Source organism: Balaenoptera musculus, chromosome 12 (genome assembly GCF_009873245.2).
Source record: "Balaenoptera musculus isolate JJ_BM4_2016_0621 chromosome 12, mBalMus1.pri.v3, whole genome shotgun sequence".
NCBI lineage: Eukaryota > Metazoa > Chordata > Mammalia > Artiodactyla > Balaenopteridae > Balaenoptera > Balaenoptera musculus.
In genome coordinates this window covers 57,560,769-57,587,754 of record NC_045796.1, presented here as the reverse complement: position 1 = coordinate 57,587,754, position 26,986 = coordinate 57,560,769, and the positions used below count along the sequence as shown (strand labels likewise).

The following is a 26,986-nucleotide window of genomic DNA, read 5'->3' as shown; positions in this document are numbered from 1 at the left end:
TGTACTGGGAAAGGAATTGCTAGTCAGAGTATACAGATATTTTCAGTTTCATTAGATATTGAAAATATTGTTCTACAAATTGTTTTACCAACTTACATTCTCGTCAGTAGTTTGTAAGAGTTCTGCTTCTCTGCAAAATCGCTAACATGAGATTCTCACTATTTGAATTTGGTCAGTCTAAAGACACATGGAATCCCATTGCTTTAATTTATATTCCCTGATTACTAGCCTCTTCCCGCTCCCTCCATATTTATTAACTTTTTAGTTTCTCTTTCCTGAAAATCCCATTTACTTCCTTTGCCTTTCCTTATTGATACATAGTAATTTGTTATATTTTCTGAATACTAATAATGCAAATATTTTTCCTGGTTAAGATCATGTCATTTAATTTGTTTAAAGCATGTGTATATGCACATGTCTGTGTTTGTGTGAGTTTTGGTATGGAGTTTTAAAGTTTGAGTTTGTTAATTTACTTATTTTTTTCTTCATAGTTGTGATGTTTTCACTTCTTTGTTGGGGAAATTCTTCCTTAACTGGAACTCATTAAGATATTCTATTATTTAAGAGTCTTAACGTTTTTGTTTTTCAAATTTAATTCTTTCACCCACATGCAATTTGTTCATTAAGTCCACACAGGTTGGACTTCACTTAAGTAAAAGTCTGAATTCCTTCCACTCTCTTCATGAAGATAGACAACCAAATAGTCCAGGCCAGACATATTTGTTAACAATTTTCTTTTCTTTGAAAAAAAAGGAACTTAGAAAGCAATTGATTTTTACTTTCAGTGAGAAATCTTGTGACTGTTAACTTAGACCTTAGAGCTAGGTATTAGGAAGAGCACATGACACGTTAAAAAGGGCTAATGTAGTTCTCTATAGTTGAAATATTTTTCTCAATGATTTAAACAGCAAGTTGTTGAAAGTGGAAATGTACTGTCAAATAGTTCAGAGAAAAAACTATTGAGAAAGTTACTCCAGAAACAGGAGACCGCAGACCAGTATAATTCTGATTTATACTATATAATAGATTGTGATTCACTAGAAATTATCCCATAGTGGGTACTTAGCAACCGCTTGTTGAATGTCTCTTCTGGGAGAGACACTGTTAACTACAGCATTAACAATACCTTTTAAATATAATGGTTTTATTTGATTTTTTCTATGTACTTTCACAGTAACATTGACGTCATGTTTAGAAATATTTAAGTGTATTTTAAACATAAATTTTTTTTTAAACTTTGAAATTTTGATATTTTCTCAAGATTTTCAAAATAACTTATTTCCCTAATAATGATCTCTTGGTATGCTATTTAGTTGTAATATTATAGCAAAAACTGTCATTAAGCATTATTTTATTTTGTAATTATATAATAAATTATTGAATAAATATCCTCCATGGATACTACTGAGTTCTTCAAACGTGATTCTTGAACTTAAAATACTTAAAATATTGGCAAAATAAATGCTTTGGACATAAATATTGTCAGAAAAAAATAGCACAAGACATAATTTGAAGCTTAAGAGGAAGTAAAATGCTAAATTGGAATTATAGAGACTCCTTTAGATGTATAGAAACTCCTATACATCCTATACATAATTTTGCCTCTGACAAAACAATATACAACTAATCAGTCTCACAATGCAGGACACTGAAACTTTTCTTTGACATAGTCAGGAAAGGCTTCTTAAAAAAAGAAAGCTTTTAAAAAGCTTCTTAAATGAACACAGGGAAACAGATTAGAATGGAGAAGGCTTGAAGTTGAGAATTTGATGATGACTCAAACAAATAAAGTACTATATAAAAATGAAAGTAGAAAAATAAATTAAGGGCAAGGGTATTCTGGGAGAAAATTGCCCGCAGGAGCAGACCAAAAATCTAGAATTATTTGAGTTCAATAATAAGAAGTTTGTATTTGAGTCAGAGAGTGAACTTACAGTGACACTGTTAAAGCAGGGGGCTGGAAAATCTGTTTATCTGTGGTATATGGCATTATTTAATAATAAACACTGATTTGCATCTACCATTATCAGAAAAGCAGAATAAATGTAACTGAAATCAGATATAAACAAGTGTGGCTTTTAAAAAAAATTTTATTTTATATTGGAGTATAGTTGATTAACAATGTTGAGTTAGTTTCAGGTGTACAGCAAAGTGATTCAGTTATACATGTACATGTATCTATTCTTTTTCAAATTCTTTTCCCATTTAGGTTATTATAGAGTATTGAGCAGAGTTCCCTGTGCTATATAGTAGGTCCTTGTTGGTTCTCTATTTTAAATAAATGTGGCTTCTTTTTTTTTTTAATTATTTATTTATTTATTTTGGCTGTGTTGGGTCTTCGTTTCTGTGCGAGGGCTTTCTCTAGTTGCGGTGAGCGGGGGCCATTCTTCATTGCAGTGCGCGGGCCTCTCACTATCGTGGCCTCTCCTGTTGCAGAGCACAGGCTCCAGATGCACAGGCTCAGTAGTTGTGGCTCACGGGCCTAGTTGCTCCGCGGCATGTGGGATCTTCCCAGACCAGGGCTCGAACCCGTGTCCCCTGCATTGGCAGGCAGATTCTCAACCACTGCGCCACCAGGGAAGCCCAAATGTGGCTTCTTTTTAAGGTGACATTTTCTTTAGAACATAAAACAAATCTAAACAATAACAAAACAAAGTCCTAAACAAAAGCTAAAAAAATTCAAAAGTACAACCATAGCATGAATTTTCTTAATAGAATAAATATTGTTTCTTTGTTAACTATGCCTGGATTTTCCTTTCTCATGAGTTATGTGGAATTGCTTTGCAAAGTAAATTTGAATAATGGAAATAATATAATTGCCAAAAAATGATATTCTTCATGATATCCCTAAATGCAAGTATAATTCAATACTACTAACTCAGCATTTTTCTGTCTGTCATAATTTTAGCCACTAAAGATATATAGATAAATATGAATCCTAGGTGAGCTAGGCACATAAATAATTTTTATATACTTCAGGTAATGCAATAATAGAGATATTCCCAAGATATTTTGGGAAAACTGAGGGATATATATCTAATCCTGTCTGGGAGGAAAAGGATCAAGGAAGTCTTTAAGCTTAAATTGTAAGGAAATGACAGATGCTTTTTCCAATACACTGTATTTAATGCTGCAGTTAATTTAATTTTAGCGTGTAGTTCTACCTGAAGGATATTATTTTATATACCATCACACATGACTAAAATACTGAACTACAACTTGGTCAGGTTCATTTAAATGTATTGAGAAACAATTCAATTTAAGATAAACTCTGATCTGATTCAGAAAATTTTTGAAGACAGGATTAACAAAAGGAAAAAAGATTTCTGTATCTCTTTGTCTGATAGGTTTGTTTTTATTAATTAAGAACAATCTATTGAGAATGAATTTATTTCTTAGCATGTAATTACATTAACATTAACCAATGTTGTTTTATGCTAAAATCATGTGTCTGCACCCATAGAATTTCCTAGTCACTTCTAATTACATTTAAGGTTTTCTGGTTCCTCGAGGACATTAAGTTTGCTAAAGATAAAGCCGTTGAAGGGAAAAATTTATTTCTCACAGATTTAATTATGATGATATTTCTGATCAAATTTTTTAAAATATTATCCAAATTGGATTATTGGAAAATCAGAGATACTGTCTATGGGATATATTCAAGTACAAATATATTTGCTTGTTTATGTGACAGTATTTAGTTTAGTATTAGACAATATAAAACTATATTTTATGTCCTTGTATTTTCTTCTCTTTGGAAATGATTAACTTTGATACCTTATGATACACTATACTCTTTTCTTTCACCTTAGATTAATTTTTTAGCAACATTTAGATTCCAAATATTCTCTCTGATGTCACTTTGTTTTTCAATAGATACATCTTCAGGCTTCTCTCTCAGTTTACAATATAAGCTCTGAGAGAAACTATATCTCTAGGACTTAGCACAGTGCCTAATACACAATAGATCTTAATGAGTGTTTGTTAAATAAATCCACCCTATTTTCCATAGCTGTCAGTTTGGCCAATGCCACTTACAAAGCTACTTACAAATAGGAGTACGTCTCAAATGAATTTCCCCAACCGTCACACTCTGGCGGTCGACTTCCATGCTTTGTCTCCTCCCTGTAGGTGTCAGTGCCTTCACTGAAGCAGGAATGATTTCACGTTTGTCTTGATACCTTCCATAACAGTCACCGCAGGGCCTCACACAGCCTGGAGACGGTTAATAAATATCTGTAGAATAAACGAGTGGGTAATAGTTGTCCACCTCACCTCTACCCCTTTACACACTACGGGAGTACAGTAACCTTCACCTCACACCTGTGATTCTACTCCAAGCCATAGCTGTGCTATCATCACAGATTCCTTCTGAAAAAAATAAATTTGGGTAAGATTATTGAACTTAAGAGAAATTAGAATTTTAAAATGGAGAAATTAGTCATAGCTACAGAATAATAGATAAAGGCATTCTGAAATAATATCCCAAATGTAGGCACATAGGAAAGTCATCTTCAAATGTTTCTCAAACAATTACTGGCAGATATATCAGATAATACATGATGTAATAATAGGAGGGCATGAGTTAGGGAAAACACTTAGGATAAGACACTTAGAGTAGGTAGCTGTGTACTTACACCCCCCCAAAATAATAGGTACACAAAGGTTAAAATTGTCACAGTTGTATTTGTATAAATTAAATTAAACCTGATTAGCTAAGACACTATCAAAAGATAGCTTGGGGCTTCCCTGGTGGCGCAGTGGTTGGGAGTCTGCCTGCTAATGCAGGGGACACGGGTTCGAGCCCTGGTCTGGGAAGATCCCACATGCCGCGGAGCGGCTGGGCCTGTGGGCCACAACTACTGAGCCTGCGCGTCTGGAGCCTGTGCTCCGCAACAAGAGAGGCCGCGATAGTGAGAGGCCCGCGCACCGCGATGAGGAGTGGCCACCGCTTGCCACAACTAGGGAAAGCCCTCGCACAGAGACGAAGACCCAACACAGCCAAAAATAAATTAATTAATAAATTAATTTTAAAAAAAAAGATAGCTTGTCCTCAGGGAAGGAGCAGAATAGGAATATTGTGTGCACTGTAAGCAAAGGGTCATCAATATAAAAGTAACAATTTTAGCATCAGCTTGTTAGGAAAACAAGTCATCCTGGTCATCTGAGAGTTTATCTTTTTTTTTTTTTTTAAAGCTAATTATATAAAGGTTTTTTTTAATTTTTTTAAATTTTATTTTATTTATTATTTATTTATCTGTTCATGGCTGTGTTGGGTCTTCGTCTCTGTGCGAGGGCTTTCTCTAGTTGCGGCGAGTGGGGGCCACTCTTCATCGCGGTGCGCGGGCCTCTCTTGTTGCAGAGCGCAGGCTCAGCAGTTGTGGCTCACGGGCCCAGCCGCTCCGCGGCATGTGGGATCTTCCCAGACCAGGGCTCGAACCCGCGTCCCCTGCATTGGCAGGCAGATTCTCAACCACTGCGCCACCAGGGAAGCCCAGTTTATCTTTTAAATACTATAATATCATCTTTTTGGATGGAAACATTTCTAGAATGCATTACATATATTTCACTCTTTGAAACTGTAGTTCAGTGAACATAATCCAAACTCCAGTTGAAAACTTTATAACTGTCAATGCTTTCATGATAATATTATACTTTACATTGCAATCACCCAGGAATATGAAATTCATGGCTACCAATTTTTTTCCTATGGTTAGTGCTTGAAATGCTGCAAACATTTGCTCAGTAACCATACATTTTGACTCTTATCACTTTCATAGGTTCAAATGGGTACTTGATTGATTCACCCGGTCCCCATTTCCCATCCCCTCCAAAGGTACTTACCTCACATTCTATCTCAACTTATCTTCTTCAGCTTATTTCCTGTTATCTTTTATTTATTCCAAACTTCCTGACATACATTTTACCTGCTTTCCTACGTAAACCATTACACAGACTAGGTAAATTTTATGTCGATTTTCAACCAGCATTTAAATAATTTGAAAAGCAGTATTTTTAAAGATATGTTGATAACAAGCTGAATTCTGAGCTGTGCATCATGAACTGAGGATAGGATTAAGTTAAACATGTCTAAAACTGACAAGACTGCTCAGCAGAGCCACCCATACAAACCAGTGATTCCACAGTGGAGATCTCTTCATTCTGGGTCTGGTCCTTAGTTATGCAAGTCCCCAATGCTTATTACACAGTTATTCAGGAGTTATTGAGCTAACTAAACACACAGAATTGATTTTGAAAACAGAATATTAATTTTTATGGGAGTATAACAGGAATCAGTGCTTTTTGGTATTCTTACTCCTATTACATAGGTGCAAATAAAAACCAGTTTAGAAACCAGACAACCTAGAAATCAAAGGACAAAGCCTAGGTAATCAGACCTCTTGTCCTGTACTATGATGATATTTCTTCCTAAGTACCCATACAGGGCATTAAGAACCAGAGCATCCATTCTTGGGGATAAAAACCCACATCTACTATTTTTTCTCTCATTTTGCTAAGAGGACTATCACAAACATTTTATTTCAAGGATGTTACAGTACAGTTAAGTGAGCTATCGTTTTTTAAAGAAACAACTGTTTTTCTTGATTAGATTGCTAAGAGATTAGTGACGGTGATAATCTCTCTTAAGACAGTTTCATTTTTATCATCTAAATTTGTTCCCTTTTTCTTATTTCTTGACTTCTTTTGGATTGAATGGATTTTCTTTAGTCTCATTCCTTTTTTCCTCTATTAGTTTAAACTTATAAGCTTTATTTTTATTTATTATTTTAGTGGCTATTTTAGCAAACATACTTAACAAGCTATCAATATCAAAACAATGCAAGGGCCTTAGAAAACTTAAACTGTGGGATGAGCTTTATTCTAGTTGACCCACTGAATATGAGTGTGCTAGAGTATGTTGGTTTTATACAAAAGTCTCCAGTCTGATCTTTCATTTTGCATTTTGCATGAGATTCAGGCCTTATCTCTGATTTTGAGTTCTTACTGATCAAACCTTAAGCGCTAGCCTATGAGGTGAGGATTTGCCCAATGTCCTCCGGGCAAATGTCAGCTCAAAATCTTTGGCTTCATATTTTCTTCATTTTAGTTGTTCTGAATTAAAAGTATTCTTCCAGTCATTTAATCCTCTGGAAATGTGTCTGGTGGGACATTCCTACAAATACCTAGTCCCTTCCATTGTATATTGGATTTTGGTATTGTCGATTTCATTTTTTTGGGAAATGACATTTTCCTGACCCCAATCCCCAAATGGGAGAACATCAAAATTAAAAATTTAATATTTAATTTATTAAGCAAAAACATGGGAATTATAAAACAGACAGCAATGTGATTAATATCTTTGAGAATAAATATATTAAACAAGAAGCTGGAAGTACACTTATTTCATTTATTCATTTAAGGACTGCTTCGTTCACTGCTCTGTGCTAGTCACTATCAGTGACACAGAGATGACTTAGACTTGGACTCCTCCCTCTAGAATATGTAATGCAGTACAGAAACTAGATATGAATATGTAATTATCGTAAGAGATTGATTAAAGAATCAAGTATCATAATATATACATGAGGGATGGAGAGTAAATCCAGAGCAAGGAGAGAATATGTAAGATTGGAAGCATGTGAATCGTGTTGTGGGGAGGTGGCATTGTGAATGGGCCTTGTAGGATCTAACGTGATCAGGGTTGTGAATCAGAAAAATGTGTTCAGGCAATCTGTTTTTGTATAAACACCAGTCAAGATCGTAAAAGAAGGCAATGTATACAAATCTGTATAAATGATTTCTAATCACTTTCTCTTAAAATGTTATACACTGGTCAACAAAATCCATCAGTCAACAATTATGATGAATCAAGTGCAGGAATATGCACATGCATGTGTGCACACACACACATAAATATTTTGTTTGATTTTCCTTGCTTAAAAAAGCTAATTAATGTTTTAAAATAGAATATAATGATCCCTCACCTTGGGATCAACATTACAAATAAAACTGTAGTCAGAAGTCAGTATTTAGAAGTCAAAATTTAAAAAAAAATGTTTAGGCAAATCAGTTAATTATGTAAATAGTAATATTAGGTTGAAACATAAAATTGTCATTTTTATAGCTTAAAATGAAATACCACAAGTTTCATATGATCCAACCTATACATTTTCTCTACTCATCATACCATTAAAAGGTTTGCAGAGCCTTTTCTTACCTTCAGATTTAAATATATAACCTTAAAGATTAATCTAAGAGCAACACTAGATCCTTTTCTTTAGAAGACGTTTGTGGCAAAAATTCCTTTCTGATATTTCACAAGCTTTCTGAAGACTCCAGATCTAATGAGAACTGATAACTGTTCTAAATGATTAAAATGTGGTTTCCTACAAAAACAAATACAAAGAAACAAACAAACTTCATTCCTGAAGCGCTGTTCAAGGCCCACATCATCTGACAGTGCCAGAGGTCTGTTGCCATTGGTTAAACCTTGGCAAATTTCAAAGAGAGCTCATCAATGCACAGTGAGAATTAATGTGCACCACTCGTGATCCTGCTGAGACCCTTTGTTAAAACAGTCAATTTCTATGCTGTTTGTAAGGTTGTACAGTTGTAATCCCTGGATAACTGCCAGGAATAGCCATAGTAACAAAACAACCAATGTCCTTCTGTTTTCAAATCAATCTTTCATGGTGTAAAGAATTTTTTGAATTATGATGAATCTTGTTGCCAGCCAGTATTTTTAGGTCATTCTAAGACCCGAAGTAAATGATGTTGCTTTTGTGTATGTGCTAACGTAGATAGATTCATTCCCATGCATCTCTTTACATAAATTATTTATGTTATAGTTTGTCATAATAAGCAAGGTTGAATTTTCTAATTAAAACAGAATATGTAATATGCATACAAATAATACTAGTGCTCTGATATGTTCTCATATTGTCTCTATATAAATCATGATGTATTGTTAAGTGTTTTTTAAGACAAGTACACTTGAGCTTCACAATTTTTTTAAAGTAATTGGTGTAATATTATAAGTACACACCCACATACACATGCATGTTTATATATATTTTTATATGGATGCGGTATATATGTCTATTAATGTATACAAGCAGTATACATGTATGTATGTGTATATTAAGAACAGTTTTAAAGGAATAAAAATATCTGAGTAAAAAATAGGTATTGTGTGAATGAATTAGATTCAGTGAGTTGTCAAGGACAATTCCTCATGTTTAAATATCAATATGAACTTGGATAATTTAGTGGAGATTTGATCATGGCTTCATTTGCTATCCTCAGTGAAATCTCTCCTTCAATTCATTATTCCTTAATACATTTTCATTCTATGTTGAAAGATAATCAGTCCATCAAATATATTTTTGGTATTAAAAAAACTTTAAAATTATAACCAGTAGAATAACTTTGCAGTCAGCCAGATTTCCAAATCCCCCTCCATTCATTATCAGAAGGGTGATTTTGGGCAACTTGCCTAAGTCCCTGAGCCTCACTTTTTTTTTTTTAACCTAAAAAAGAGTCCTGACAAATGCATATACTTTATGCTAAAGATTAAATGACATGAAACATATGAAATGATTAGAATAATGGCAGGTGTATTATAAGCTTTCAATAAGTGCTAGCTGTCATTTGTAGTTTTTTTTTTTTTTTTGGAAGAAATAATAGCAATTATCTGAAATGAATGAAAACATAAACCCAGGCATCTCACTGCCTCTTCCATTCACCCTATTTCCCATTGAAATTATCAATAGAGTAAACAAATAAGGAAAAGTCTGCATCCCCTCCAGAATCTAGGGATGGGACCATCCAAATGTCAAGTTTCTGCCTACTTAGCCTAATACACATGTGACAAGAGAGAAGGAAGAAGAGAGGGTTGACACCTGGTCCCACTATCCTAAAATAATCAGTGTGTGTCAGAATTTAGTGGAAAGCCATGAAAAACTGCAATTTGTATCCTCAGTAATGTATTTTTTAAACATGAAAAGATTCTTTAAACAAAATGTACCTCACAAGTTTATTATCAGACATTGTAAAAATTCTAAGACTATCTGGTCTATGATTATTTCTGCATTTTTATTTCTAGAGCGTGCTGGGCTATGTTGACTTTGTTCTGACCTACGTTACCACTTTTTCCCTTTCTTACAAGCCATACTCTCTGGATCGCTATCCCTCCATCATTAATAATCTTCCCTCATTTCCATTCTCTTCCTTGATTATTTCCTGTCGTGTTTGGCCTCTCTGCTGCTGAAATTGCTCTCTCCTTAGCCATGTCAATGACGGCTACTCTGTCTCACCCACTTATCTCGAGAGGCTCGGTCAGATCCAAGAGACTGACTGGATTAGACAGCACAAGCTAAACTCGAATGTGGTTGTAGTTTATACCTACAGAAATTGTTTCTCACTCCCTCTGAATATAGATTAAAGGCCGGCTGAGGGCTCTGCTCCGTGTTTTCTCACTAGAACCCAAACTGATGGAGCCACTGCTATGTGGCTGATCATCACATCAGGGAAAGAATGGGAACATGGTGAGTTGGACACTGTCTCCTAAAAGCTTCTTCTTAGAAATGAAAGCACACTGCTTCTGCTTATATGCCATTGACCAAAGTAAATCATATGGCTGTGTTCAACTTCGTGGGAGGGAAGGAGGATAGTCTACCGTGTGCACAGAAAAAGACAAATTGAAATATAATGGAATAGCCCCAATGCTGTGCTCCCCATTGCTGTTCCCAGTTCATGAATTCTCTAAGCTCCAGAAAAGCCATGCTTCTCTGAGGCACCTGTCTCTGGATATACCATTCCTTCTCTTTTTTAAGTTATCCTCTGCTCACTTCTTAATCACAGTTACTCATCCACTGTTGACTTCAACAACTGGATCATAGCCTTTCACTTTAAGATGGTTGATTTTATGATTCTAGATAAATTCAGTGTCCTTACAGAAGACCCATCCATCACCATGGACCCTAAGCTTCTTGAGTTGTTCATTCCCAGGAGCCTTTTAGCCACATAAGTCTTATATATGCCTATAATTGCGTCATAATCATTATTGTGACGCAAAGTACACTAACTCTTAGATCAATAACTCAGCAATTCAACTCCTTCCCTTCTTACTTACGAATGTATTTGACCACACTACACTTGTTTTTGACCCTCTCAAACCTATGAGTTAATTAATCATCTATTTGTTTTCCATTTATTAATTCTCTCCTCTCCTCAAATTTCTCCATATCCAGCTTAGTTTCTGTGGCTTATTGTTAGAGACATTCCCTTCTAGTACCAAATTTATTTTTCCTCTGTCGTTTCGTAACAAAACTTGACCCTGTATTTATGCCATTATCTTCTTCGCTGTGTCTGACTTAGAACAATAAACGTAGCTGGAGAAAATCAACCCATTGTGAAAAATGCAACCACTATAAACTGATAGTAATCTCAAATGAGCTGTCAACACTGTCACAACTGCTACAAACTCTTTCTAGTCACCACACTCTCTTACATTCTGCAACACTGCTTTTAAAGTTTCTTTCTACTTCTCAAGTCTACCAGTCCCTCTCCAACTCACAGCAGAAAACCTGGTGTCCTGCTTCTAAGAGAAATAGATACCACGAGATAAGAATGTCCTACCTCAACCCTCACCATCAAATTTACAATCATGGCTTCATTAGCACTTGTTCTCTCCTCTTCTAAGTTTGATGGAATAATTGGTCCTACTTAAGGATGGACTTTTCATCTTTTCCATTCTAGCTTGTCTATCCAGAAATTTTTAGACCCATGTTTCTTTCTTTCTCTACTTTAGACATCTAGGCCTTTCTCTTCTGATCTATTTATATTTTTAAAAGACCATCATTTCTCATTTAAAAAAAATCTCTTTCAGCTGTCACCCAACGTTTCAATTTCCCCTCTGAGGTGAACTTCCTTGTCGTCTTTAAATTTCCTTCTTTAATTGGTGGCCCTAGCTATCTCACATCTCACCCATAATTGGTTTTGATCTAACATGTCATCAAAAATTACTCTTATTAATGTCTCCAAGTTGCTAAATCCAGTAGATATTTGTCAGGCTTTATCTTATTTGATCTGTAAGAAGCTGTTTGCTCAACTTACTACTCGGAAGAATCCTTTTCCACTGGTTTCCATAAAATTTCCCTCATTTTCCTGTTGCCTCTCTTAGGTTACTCTTTGCCGTCTTTACCGCTTTGAACCATCTTTTAATTGCTGCTAGAAAGAGTGCATATTATAATAGACTTAGGGGAAAAAATCCTGTTGCTTTATTTCTTGTCACGATGATGTAAAACCATCAAACTTTGACAGAGTCCTCTTTGATTAATTCCCATAACCAAAATCCATGCAAAATAAGCAGAGTAAGCCCAACTAAAGCTATCAGCCTCAGGGCCCCTGATCCATAAGTAGGGCTTATTGGTCAGAATTATCCATGGATTGAAAGTGCTTTATGTGAAATCTAAGTCTGAAGGCAGGCTTACTGCTTGAAACCAGGGCTTTGGGTGTGGCTTCCTTACTTGTGAAAGCACCACGAAAATTCTGGTGCCCTGAGGCTTTGGCTTATTTGAAAGTTGTGGTCCTAGGTAAACAGAAAGGCACAGATTCAGTCAGATAACTAAGAACTCTGTCAAGTTACCTAATTATTTTGGAACTAGATACAAAATACCACCAGTATCACCAGGGGATGTGAACCTCAAATCACCCTTATGAAACATTGCTATGGATTGGAAGATGAGAGAGGTGTCACAGAGTGAAAGAAATAATAGAACCACTAGAAAGGAATCTGTAAGGATATATGAGAGAGTGAGAGAGGGAATGAAATAGATAAAAATAACAAAAAATGCAAGTTCATATTGAAAAACCACAATTGAACATGAATTTTATCCTTCTGAAATACATTTTGTAGAACTATCTGTCAAAATTTTTAAAATAAAAACTAAAGGTAAAATATCTTTTAAAATTCCATACAATACAAAAATAAATTGTATAGTAAAAATTATATACGAAAATATGAAAAATAAAAAAATAATGAAAGTTTAACTAGTATTAAAAAGTATCATTAAAAAAACTCGGTAGGCAAGGTACGCTGAACACAAAAAGAGAGTGAGTTAAAAATAATGATTAATTTAATCTGCACATAGCACAGAAAAATGAGAAAATATAATTTGTGAAAGAAGAGATAAGAGACATGGAGGATAAGGTGAGAAGCTCCATCATATATCTAGTAGGTGTTCCAGAAGAAGACAATGGAAAGAATTGCAAGGAAGCAGTATTTGAAAAGATAATAGCTGAGGGTTTGCTGGAATTTTGGTAAAATATTTACCACTAAATCAAAAATGTACTCTGAGTAAGAAATAGGATAGCTTTAAAAAAAAAATAAATTTACCTCACTGTGAACAATACAGAGAGAAAAAACATTGAAAGACAAGCCACAGACTGATTTCCAATGCTTGTAACTGACAAAGGAATTTAAGTGTTCAGACTATAAGAACTTCTGCAAATAGGCAATGAGAATGGGATAGGGACAGAGACATGGGTTTCTAGAAGATCAAGGCCAAGGGGTCCATGAGCTGGGTTTGATAATATGGGAACAATTCCTGGGATCTAGGAGCTAATGCTCTTATCCAAATGGTGGGCAAGAAGAAAGAGTAAGGAACTCTATCTTGCTGTTAATGAATGTTTACAGCCTAAGCAGCAGGAGGTAGTATTGAAGTATACTGTCCAAATGGTGAATTGATCAGGTAGAAGAAGGTATATTATCATGAAAATAATGCAAAAACCCCGATAGTTCCAGCCGAAAGACAATATGGCTATGGCTGCTTAATTAAGGGGTCTCCATTGGTGAAATAGATAATTTCAGACTGAGGATCTTGCCATCTAATATAGAGCACTAGACATGGAAACTTTAAGTGACTAGCAAACAACCACCACACTGCTCAAAACTCAAAATCAGTGAGTCTTGCTTACTGGTGTGGAGGTGCTCTCTGCCTCCACTCTCCTGGATCCTTCTCACCATCTCTATTCCAATCCCAGCTTATTCAAGGACAAGAATTATTAGAGATTGGGTCAAAGTCTTCCTGTTTCCAAGAGGGACTAAAGACCAAAAACACCTGTCCATGTATATTGGAGAACTTTGGTGAGGTAAGAAAACTTATATAGCTTTGTTGGATACAGGTGACCAAGGCACCATCCTACCCAGTCTCATTGGTGTCGTGGGTCATCCACATTCTGCTAATCAGTTTCAGTCAGGATCCACAATGGAGAAAGGAATCTAACACAACATTGTGTTAAGGGTCCTTTGGGCTAATTCAGCGTACTGTATTTGTTGCTTCTACCTCTGTATGTAATAAAAGGAACTCATCTATAATATATCTTTTCTTAAGGCCCAGAGGGAATCTTCCCAATCATAAAAATTTACATATAGGAAAGTCCTAGTACCTTTCAATCCCATGATCCTAGTGACCCTTTTGAGCTATAAGTCTCTGTGGCTGATGCTTTTGCCTGTTAATGTCCTGTACCTGAAGTTTTCCCTCAGAGTTCTGGATTCATCACCTTCTAGACACGGCCACCATCTACACCGTTTTAAAAAGCTGCTATTAGTCTGCAGTTAGACCATTGTTGAAACTGAATGCCTGATCCACAGAAATCTTGTAACTCCATGGCCTGATAGTCCTATTTTGAGGTAGGCCAACTTAGACTTTAATAACTAATGTATGGGAAGACCATAAAACTTTCACTTATCAAGTGGAAATAGTATATATTCTAGAACTCAGCCAGCCAGGCAGCAGTGACATCTTGGCTTTACATGAAACAAGGTAACTTTTGGGGGAAATTTTATCCTCTACTTCACAGCTTAAAGTAGCTGCTGGCTAACCAGGGCCCTAGATTCATAGAGGTTCTTCTAAATGCCTAGACTTGGTTCACTGACAAGTTGAAACATAGTGTTGTCCTCTGGGGTCCTGTGGCTCTCCAGTATCAGTGTTAGCCATACAGAACCCAAACTGGACTTGATCTTTCTTATTAGTGGGCAGAAGTCAAGGCTATTCTTCTAACTCGTGCTATGACTCCAGCTATTGCCAGTGCCCTAGGTTTTAGTCTGCTCTTTGGAAAGCTAGATTCTGGTAGATTAAATATACCCCTATGTGTGGCTTCCAACAATGGAAACAAATTCCGGCTGCTGATTGGAAAGTTTTGGTCACTAATGAATTCAGAATCTATGCTTATTAACTGCTATATTGGTCTTTCTCGCTCATAGTTTAAGTCTCAAAGCATTCCATGAATTTTCTCCTAACAACTCCATTGATCTTTTCCTCATACAATTCATTATGTTTTTACCATTCCTCTGGATATTTCTTGCTTCAAGGAATCTTATATAAGCTCTGGGAGGGATCCTGTTTAAATATCTTTCATCCCCACTCTGCCTAGTCTACCGGTAAATACTGATTGATAGATCCTGTTATATTGTTTCACACATGAGAAAATAGAAGCTTATTTTACTCTACTATGAGATATATTTATGTGAACTTTTAAACCAGTGAAGAAATAGTAATTACCTTCTGAAGTCATGGGCATTTAATACTTTTATAATTTAGTCTTCGTTCCAAGTTTTTGTTTATACAGATACAGAAAGATAATCAAATTGATTATTGTTCCCTCTTAATTCTGGAAAAACTACATGGACATATAAAAAAGATAAGAATCTGTAGCTTTTTTAAAATTTATTTATTTATTTATTTATTTTTGGCTGTGTTGGGTCTTCGTTTCTGTGCGAGGGCCTTCTCTAGTTGCGGCAAGCGGGGGCCACTCTTCATCGTGGTGCGCGGGCCTCTCACTATCGCGGCCTCTCTTGTTGCGGAGCACAGGCTCCAGATGCGCAGGCTCAGTAGTTGTGGCTCACGGGCTCAGTTGCTCCGCGGCATGTGGGATCTTCCCAGACTAGGGCTCGAACCCGTGTGCCCTGCATTGGCAGGCAGATTCTTAACCACTGCGCCACCAGGGAAGCCCGAATCCGTAGCTTTGAAATACACTAGCACTTTCTTCAATGTGTTATTTAATATTCGGTATCAGAGGCTCCATCTGAATTGTTCAGGTTAAAATACTTATGAAAGGGGAGCTTATTTTCCATTATCCTCAAAATACAAAATATATTGACTGCTTTTCAGAAATTAAAGTTAAAATAAAACACTCCTTTAACTATTTACTAATTTCATATTTTTAAAATAATTTATTATCAAAAAAGAGCTGGAGACTTCCCCGGTGGCGCAGTGGTTAAGAATCCGCCTTCCAATGCAGGGGATACGGGTTCGAGCCCTGGTCCGGGAAGATCCTACATGCCGCGGAGCAACTAAGCCCATGTGCCACAACTACGGAGCCTGCGCTCTAGAGCCTGTGAGCCACAACTACTGAGCCCACATGCCACAACTACTAAAACCCGCGCGCCTAGAGCCCGTGCTCTGCAACAAGAGAAGCCACCGCAATGAGAAGCCCGCGCACCACAAGGAAGAGTAGCCCTTGCTCGCCGCAACTAGAGAAAACCCGCGTGCAGCAATGAAGACCCAACACAGCCAAAAATAAATACATACATACATACATAAATAAATAAATTTATATTAAAAAAAGAGCTGTATTTTTACTGAAGTTAATCTGTAAGTTTAGGTCAAATAAAAATTTTTATATGTATCTCAGTCTTTACATTCTTAAATAAAATGACCACAAAAATTATCTGGATTTAGCTTACTGCTCATAGTTTTGTTTCATTTGATTAGTGAAGGTCTTCAAGGTAGAATACATGTATATTTAAATGACATGTGTTGTTCTTTCCTACTGGAATAAAAATATATTTTCAGTGAATAAAAATTATAAAATTGAGAAATAATATAATAAACAACCATAATTCTACTAACTAGGAACAAACATTATTAACATTTTGCTCAATTTATTTCCACTCTTGATTCTATACTTTTTAACCATGATGTTATAGAACTTTTCAAACATGTGCAAATAGGAAAGTAAAGTTATATTTCATGTACCCATCACCAAGCCTCATGGATTATAAACTCATGGCCAATTTCATTTTATCTCTACTCCCACAAACTTGCTTGCCACCTGCATTATTTTGAAGCAAATCCTAGACTTCATATCATGTCATTTATAATACATATATTTCAGTATTTATCACTAAAAGAGAGGAACTAAAATTTTTTAAATGGCCACACTCTCATTATCACATAGAAAAAATATGATCCCTTAATGACATCAAGTACCCAACCATCAGTACTTATTTACATTTTTCTGGTTGTCTTCTAGTATTTATTTACTTATTTAGTACTTGTTTACTTGTTTAAATTGAGATCAGTAACAATGAATTGTGTGAATGTCTTATAGGCTCAAGAAATAACCTGATATTTTAAATAGCATGTTGAATTGTTTCTAGTTTTCTGTTTTGAAACTTGCATATAAGTTTGTGTCAAAGAAGTGATTCAACATCTCTCATTTCTCAAGTACTTGCTTGATGAATACATAATAACATTTTGAGTAATATTGTAGGATTTTTTTCCTTGTGTTGTTTTTAATGTATGTTTAAATATAACCATAGGAACTGTAGAAAGTAATAGAATATCATTCCTATTTAGGTGATTGTCTTTAGCAGAATAAAATATTTTCACTTAATCTATAATTTTAAAAGACATTAATTATTTTAAAATTAGGAAATCTGTAATACCAAAAATCCAGAAAGAAAATGTCAGAAACACCATCATTCAATGCTTTGCTCACGAATAACAGGTATACAAAATGCCACTTTGAAGTATTAATATTCATGATTTCCAATTGTTTTTAATAGAAATTTAGTTTTCCTGAAATTATCAATGTGAAAAAAAACCCTCAATCTCTATGAACCTATTTTTTTTCTGAAGTAGCTAAACTAACTCAATTAATACATTAAAAAATAAATAAATCTCATAGAAATATTGCAGTGAGAGAAGAGATATTGTAACAATTTTAGTACAGGAATATTATTATTTATAAAGCATCCATTGAGAGCTTACAATTAAATCAGATCCGGATGGGAATGAAACAAAACAAAACAAAATATAAACAAACACCCCCCGCCACACACACACACACAAATCAAAGTTTTGGAGCTGTGGCTCTTCTGAAGAATTATCAGTTGAGAAGTTTATTTTTTATTCTGTCATTAGTGGCAAGGTTGGTAGATTTAGTCAATATCATTTGAAATTATCAGCAGGCTTACTTAAGCATTAATAAAATGACAGCTGCTGAAGCAGCAGCTGAATCTACTACTGTTTGTGTTTAATGCTTTCTTAATTGTCCCTATCCAGGTCCTACAAGTGTGAAAGAATTCTCCTTATTTAATTAATAACTCAACTGACTATGTTACTTTGCCTTGTGTACTAGGTGTTTACTACTTGGTTTGGTGAAAAGCAACTATAAGGCATATTTTTCAAATATAAGCTTATGTTTTATGTGTGTTCTATGTGTGCTGGAAGTCAGTAGAAGATTCTGAGCAAGAAGTGATAATCTGGTATGTGCCTAAAAAGACCTCTCTGGTCTTTGGATGAAAAACAGACACTAACTGGGCAAGAATGAAAGCAGGGGATCAATTAAGAGGTCACTGCAAGAGTCCAGGCAGTATGACTGGGAGGATAGTGGTGGAGCGGGTACGCCATGTGTACAGAAGGTGAACTGTGTTTCCCTGAAAGTGCCCAGAGGTAAAGCATTTGTTCACATCATACATCGTGAAGAATTTGGGAAAGAGTGCTGTCACTTATAAGTGATATTAAAATTAATATACATAATTAACTAGCTTAAATTTCTTTACTAAATCAATTAAAATATTCCAATTTATTCATATGCACTTACTACTTTTTAATTATTTTACCTATTTACTAAGCATTTCACAACATTATGGAAAAGAAAACAATGTTTAGAACTGGCTTTCCGTTGTTAAATTGCAAGATCTTTCAGAAGTATGCATAAGATGTTTCACTGACCAGATCACATATTATAACATAATATGTTCTTTGATTCTTAGGACTTCATTACGAAGGTTTTCTCAACATGATCAAATTTGCGGTCGTTGTGCCATTCACGAAGATATGCTTTGTTATCTAATTTTTGTATTAGGGAATTAGAACTTAGACCAATAAATTTTACCATTCTTCTCTAATCTTTAATGAGACTTTAATCAAAGGGCCGCTATTAGCTATATAATTCCATAAAGAGAATTATTCTGTTCTCCCTAGATGGTTAGTTCACTAGAAATTATATTAGTGTACAAATAAATCTCATTTCTAGAGCAAGATCAGAAAAAAGTTTAATTTTAAAATTCTCTGAGTGATTTCCTTTTAATTTTCTTTGAACATTTTAGTAAGTTAAATTGAAACTGTTATTCAGCAAACATTTACTAAGCGATTCCTTGGTGTCAAATTTTGTCCAATACCCTACAGATGTTAGATTGATTATGATCATAGGGCTAAATAAGACAATTTGGAAGAGTTTCACATAGAATAATAGAATAGTAAATTAATGCTTATTAAATTAATAAGATAGCTGCTGCCTAGGCATCTTTGTGAAATTTCCAGGGAGGAATACTTTACCATTTTCTCAGTTCAGTGATATGTGCTTTGATCGAAGAGAATGCCTTCAGGCTTCAAAGTGCTTATACTCTCATAATACAGTTGAAACAATGTGTGCATTCAAATCTCTCATATCATATTAGGTGACTTACATGTGAAAAACTCAGAAAAAACACAACATAAAGTATTGTTACATGTTAAATTATATGGTGAAGTTTATAAGTGCATAAAAAATTTACTTAGGAGAAATTAATGTGTACAGAATGTTCAGGGAAGGCTACATTGGAGAAAAAGAATCGGAGATGTGTCTTACAGATTTATAAGATGTGTCTTACAGATGTGTCTTATAGTAGAGAAAAGGGGAGATCATTTGGGGGCAGGGGAATATGATGCATTTGAATGATTGTACAGAAAAATGGTGGGAAATGAATATGGTTAAGTCATCTTTGGGATCATACTTTCCTTAAACTCTCATGATTCTGGTTTTTTCATCTGTAAAAAAGGAAATCACAGTACAAATTTGAGCTGTTGTGAGAATTAATGGAAATATTATAGGCAAAGAATACAACACAGTCTTGGCCCACAGTAGACCCATTTGATGCTAGCTACTGCTAAGATATTCTTTTTTTCCTGCTACTATCACCCTCCCAATTCAGACTTCTGTCATCTCAGACTCTTTCTTCTAGATGTAATGCAAGTATAATTGTTTGGAATGGTCTCCTCTGAACCAGTCCTGTGATAGAAGTGAGCTCTCCCTTTTCTTTGTATCAATACTATTCATGTGATACATAACAATTTACTTATTTTTCTTTCGATGAAATCGTTTCTTTTTTTTTTAATTTTTATTTATTCATTTATTTATATATTCATTCATTTATGGCTGTGTTGGGTCTTCGTTTCTGTGCGAGGGCTTTCTCTAGTTGCGGCAAGCGGGGGCCACTCTTCATCGCGGTGCGCGGGCCTCTCACTATCGCGGCCTCTCTTGTTGCGGAGCACAGGCTCCAGACGCGCAGGCTCAGCAATTGTGGCTCACGGGCCTAGTCGCCCCGCGGCATGTGGGATCCTCCCAGACCAGGGCTCGAACCCGTGTCCCCTGCATTGGCAGGCAGACTCTCAACCACTGTGCCACCAGGGAAGCCCGAAATCGTTTCTTTTTAAAATCAATTCTGACTACTGGCTCTTTCTAATGCAGGAATACTTTATTCTTTAAAATAAAAAAATCAGTGACTAAATCTATTTTCAAAGAATAGATTTAAAAGTTCTGGGATTATTCCATTTTGCCATCAAGGTCTTTTCTCCCAATGCTCTGTCTTTAATAACATGATGTTTGATGGGAAAATACCACATCTCTCACTATAAACCTCTTTGATATAATAACATCTTGATTAGATTCCAAAATAGTTATATTATTAATGGATTTGTAATGAAGATAAATCTTATTCACAGATAATGCTATAATGTATAAATAAGTGCTCATCTTTATTGCTGCAAGATAGTCCTGATATCTCATTTTGTAAATGGATTTTTAAAATGTACTTGGTGTGCAATTAGATACTGCTTATTTTTGACAATTGATATTTGATAAATTTTGTGTGTTTTACTGTTAATAGTTAACAACCTAGTTCTAATTAATTAATCAATCAACATATAACACATTGAATTCTACTAACGAGGATGTGGTTAAAACAACCTGCTCTTATTTAAAAATAATTAATAGGTTTTTAAGAGCAGTTTTAGGTTTATAATAAAATTGTGCAGAAAATAGAGTTTCTATATATCTTCTTCCATTCTACCCCCTTTCCCTACGATTTCTCTTATTATTAACAGATTCCATTAGTGTAGTACATTTGTTGCAATTGATGAACATTTATTGATACATTATTATTAGCTAAAGGCCATAGTTTTCATTAGGGTTCATTCTTTGTGTTTTCCAGTTTTATGGATTTTGATAAATGCGTAGTGTCATGTATCCATCATTACAGTGTCATGCAAGATAGTTTCACTGCCTTAAAAATGTTCTGTGCTCCTACCTATTCATCACTTTCCCCCACCCCTGAACACTGGGAAACCACTGATCTTTTTACTGTCTTTATAGTTTTGCCTTTTCCAGAATGCCATATATATGAAATTATATAGTACGTAGTCTTTTTATACACATCGTTCACTTAGCAATTTGCATTTATGGTTCTTCTATGGCTTTCTATGGCTTGATAGCTCAGTTCTTTATGTTGCTGAATATTATTCCTTTATACAGATTCACGTCTGTACATTTTTTTAATTAAATGGTTAAAAGTGTGGGTTTATATCTTTTGTTTCAAATGACTAATTTCTTTTATAATTGAAAGCATACTATATAATTTTTTTGTTTTTTTCCCTTTAATAATTAGAATATAACTTTTTTAGGCAATGCTAAGTAAATTTTGAAATTTGATATATGTCTAGTCAATCCTATTAATATATGCCTGTAGAACAACATTTTTGGAATAATATAGTAGTTTTGTTTTAATATATGTTACTTGAATTGTTTCCTCACTTTTGCTGATATATATTATGAATTTAAAAGTACTTTACCAGTTTAAAGCATACTCACTGACACGTTTTATATGTGGTGAAATTTTGCTTTCCATGTGCCTAGGAGGAGGGTGGGTTACAAAGTTAAGTGGCACATGATAAACTATGCTGAATTCAACCACCAAAACAGGAGCAAACCACCACTCTATTTTTTCCTTTTTTTTTTTTTTTTTCCTGGAATCCTTGTTTCTTATATTATCACTTTCCTTTCCTAACAAACTTGTTTACTTTTTCAAATCATCTCTCCTTTGTTGAAAATGTTCTATTTGCATGAACTCTGCACCTGACCATCTAAATTCTGAGACTATAATCTATCAATTCCTGCCCTTGGTTCTATATATTTCCCTTTCCATCTCTGCATTCATTCTACATGAATGAATGAATGAATGAATGATGTCTCCATGATTCCATTTCTGGTTTCTGAGATGCATGACATGGTTAGTTCTAGGTATAGATTTCAAAAGCTTAGGTTTATGTCCTTGGTTCCAATGCTCAATTAGTTCTATGACAATGAACAAGTTTTTAACTTCTGTGGTTTCAGTTTCCTTATCTAAAAATGGGAATAACAGTAGTATTGCATAAGAATTAAATGTAACAATTCAAGTAACCTTCTTAGCACAATGCCTGTTGCATAGCAAATGCTCAAGTAGCATGAACAATTATTATTGTTAAATTGCCATTCCTTGACTTATGAATGTGAAATATGATTGTACTCTTGCCAGGACTCTGAAGATTTGTTTTTCCTTGCTGGTTGTTAGGAAATATCTTTCTCTCTCCATTGCTACTCTCAAAGATATTCTATCCAAGCATCTCCCACCACCACCCACCCGCAACACACAAATGCATACAAACGCATACTCAGAATAATATTGTCAACAAACTTAGCCTCTCAGAGAAGGTTCTTCCTTAAGTCCTCCAACAATCCCTGAGACAAGGAAACAGTAGAGGACCAATTTCATTCTTTTTTTTTTTTAATAAATTTATTTATTTTATTTATTTATTTTTGGCTGCGTTGGGTCTTCTTTGCTGTGCATGGGCTTCTCATTGCGGTGGCTTCTCTTGTTGCGGAGTGCGGGATCTAGGTGCGTGGGCTTCAGTAGTTGTGGCACACGGGCTCAGTAGTGTGGCGCACGGGCTTAGTTGCTCCACGGCATGTGGCATCTTCCTGGATCAGGGCTCAAACCCGTGTCCACTGCATCGGCAGGTGGATTCTTAACCACTGTGCCACCAGGGAAGCCCAAGGACCAATTTCATTCTGTTGTACATCTTTCTGTAGTTCTTTAACATGAGCATTTCCGTATATTCTCTGAAAGCTCCATATGTTTATAAAAATAAAAGAAATACAGAAATACAGATTCCCATCATGGGTTGGAATAGATGCCTTTGTTACTTCAAAATATTGTAATGATTTATTTCAATATGTTAGAGCTTAAGTTCATCCCTGATAGATGGTTAAAACATGGTGAGTGAAAAGCATTAGTAATTTAACATCTTTAAGCTACCTGGAAAATTAGCAACTTTGTGACAATTGAAAAACTCATTTCCTAATGCGATTTAGGCAAGGCTGCAAGGATTTTCTTTAAATAATATAAAACAAATTAGAGAGATAGTAACAAAAATCAGGGGCAGTAAACAAAATCACATTAAAAGAGGATTTTCACAATGTTAACTATTTAAAGAATAAAACATTTTAACTGTGCTCTATAGTTTTAAAACCAGAAAAATAAATGTTTCTCGATTATCAGCTAAATAATTTGAGGTAGTTATTATTATTTCCAATTTGACCAAAGTATTTATAAAATCATAATTGATAGTGTTTTTAAAGTTTAAATTAAAAGTATTATGAGCAGGTTTAGTAGCATAATAATCCAGGTACTAAATGTACAATGGTTTCTTCAGTGTTTTTCATCCTATACAGTTTTTTCTTTCTATATCTACTTGCAATAACTGCTGATTTGTTAATCTAGAAACTCATAGAAATGAGTAGCAGAGTAAATCAGATGCTTCACTTCAGAGTTAAGAATGCTTTAAGTGTTAACATGACTGTTGCTGAGACAATTCTTGAGTGTAAGGTCTTTGTTTTGTTTAATATGGTTACTACTTTGTTGTGACTTAGAACACTTTTTTTTCCTTTTTTGTGTTTCTCTCTACAGAAAGCTGACCTTGCAGTTGCTCCACTGGCTATTACCTACGTTCGAGAGAAGGTCATCGACTTTTCCAAGCCCTTTATGACACTTGGAATAAGTATTTTGTACCGCAAGCCCAATGGTACAAACCCAGGCGTCTTCTCCTTCCTGAATCCTCTCTCCCCTGATATCTGGATGTATATTCTGCTGGCTTACTTGGGTGTCAGTTGTGTGCTCTTTGTCATAGCCAGGTAACATGCTCACTTTTGTGATTTTTTTGGCAATTGTTACCTCCTTTTTCTAACTAATAATTGTCAAAAGTCACAATCAATGTTACTTTTCTTTTTATTTCCCATGGGGTGCTGGAGAATAATGAACTTTTAAGAGTCATATAACTTATTAAAATGTACTCTGATGCCTTTTTGGGCAGAAAGCATGCTGGCTGTGTCAGTAAGCTATAAGTGTGGTAGAGTTTACTCTTCTGAATAAGAAGCTAGAAACAGTTCAATTCACAGTGATATAAAAATTGTTTCCTCATTTTGAAAATTTATCTTGAACCAGGTAGCAAAACACTATGTTTTACTTATTTGAATTAATAAAACAGTTATAAGAAAAACCAAAGTGGTAACATTTAAAAGGAGGCTTTTAAAAACAAATAAACAAAGGCTAATTAAAAATAAGCATTTTAAGTATAAAAAGACTACCATGATTTTCTACCTAAAATTTGTCATTTTTTTTTCACAGAATATATCACCACAAAAAATTGCCTTATTTTTTTTGACATGTAGGGTATATTTCAATCATAGCATCAGAAACTCAAATGCCTAAGTGAAAAAATAACACATTTTTATAATGGCTTTTAAAATCTATGATATAGCTCAATATATGTTGCTTTTGCTACTTTATTGTTACTCTGGAAGTGGAAATTTGTAATCATTTTTCATTTATGCTTACCTCACTACCAAATTTTCAACAGATAGATTATTTTGATATGCTTTAGCTTATTTTTACCTTAATTAAAGAGATTAAAACTGTCCCTGGGCTCAGAGCTCTACTGTTACTTGAATGACTTTGGAAGTCACATACTCATTATAGTCTTTGAATTTTTATATTCTATCAGATATCAGAAAGCTCTAAATCCAAGATGAATTAGAATGCTACATATAATTTTTTCATGTTGATAATAATACTTGTAATGTATAAATATAAATATTTTTGCCTTAAATTCAAAATTAAGTATTAAATATGTGGGTTCTTTTTTCAATTAATTTATGTGGGGTCTTCTGATCAGTTATCACTAAGGATATTTGTCCTTCCTTGAACTTTTTTTTGATGAAGTCATATTTTTTTTCCAAGCAGTGAAAAACGCTTAGTTTATTCAATTAAAAAATAAATAAAATCAATTTTAGAAGTAGCATAATATTTTTGATATATTTTTATATGTTTACATTTTATAGTTATACACATAGATATTTCTGATACATTTACACATAAATGTTATACAGATTTATAATTTTCCACCTAATAGGTTCAATATTAACACATGAGTCCTTCAGAAAATTATCAATTGTATTTGACTGAAAATTTGTATTGGAACCATATATGCATATAGCATTTGTAGCAATATGGTAGATTGAGTTAAAATTTTTATTTGAAGTTTAGAGTTTTTCCCCCCAAATGAGAATTTGGAGTATGAAGTTCATAAACTTTTAGCTCCAGTTTTTTCCATAGCTTGTACAAATAAAACAGCCTTCTCATTTTTGAGCATCTTTGGACCAATTGCATCTTTTTTTGTAGTGACTAACACAAGCCATCCTGTTTTATATACGTGCAGAGAAGTGAGTTCACAGATTACAGCTTAAATAATTCAATGACTAGAGAACTCTACAGCCTGCCCACAGAACAAAAAGAAAAAAATAAATATTCCGAAGTATAGAAAAAACAATTCTTGATGTCTGCAGGTACACCTGTTCCCTCTTAATCAAATTAACTAAAGTTCTCAGGAAGGATATAAATAAAGCCTAGAGGAACATGTCCTGAGACAGTTGTGAGGCAATTGTGTGGCCATCAATCAAGCTGAATTAAGTTCTAATAACAGTTTCCAGGGGATCCTAAGCAGAGACTATTGTGTTACCTCAAATTCAAATTAGAAATTTTAGCTATTTCTAATTTTCTGAGCCTAAATCTTCTAAAATTAGATTCAAAAGCAGGTACTGAAACATCTGAATTTTTTTCCAGCTTAAAAGAATATTAGCAAATAGAGACGTGATATGGTATGCATTTATCTAACTTTGAAAAATTTCTAAAACTCTCACTTTATATCAAATAATATAATATATGTAGAATTATGATAACCTGTATTAATTTTACTCGAAAGAAATTCATCCATGTCTTTCTATCTGAGAACATAACATTAACTGGTGTGCCATTTTTTAGGATCTTTGAATTTTAGAATATTACTGTTGAATTTTGTCAGTGATTAAATGAATGGATTTGAAAATGATTCTACTTCAGCATCTTATTCAACGATGTGAAATGAAGTTTAATATCTTCATTTATGGGCAAATTAACAAATATTCTATTAAATAATAAATAATATAGGATATCCTATATTAAGTAATAAATAATATTACATATTCTTGGTAAAGTAATATGTAATATAAAAATCAATTCTTTACA

General features: G+C 34.4%; 1 protein-coding gene across 5 annotated transcripts in view; it reads left to right on the top strand.

Moving 5' to 3' along the window:
- GRIK2 (glutamate ionotropic receptor kainate type subunit 2) overlaps positions 1-26,986 on the top strand; it is a 633,079-nt gene that overhangs the window by 471,427 nt on the left and 134,666 nt on the right. For 4 of the 5 annotated variants that reach the window (XM_036871501.1, XM_036871502.1, XM_036871505.1 and 1 more), the window contains exon 12: positions 24,335-24,558. In XM_036871501.1, the coding sequence (XP_036727396.1) occupies positions 24,335-24,558 (224 nt within the window). The remainder of the gene's footprint in view (positions 1-24,334; positions 24,559-26,986) is intronic. The other variant, XM_036871504.1, reaches the window with a different exon arrangement.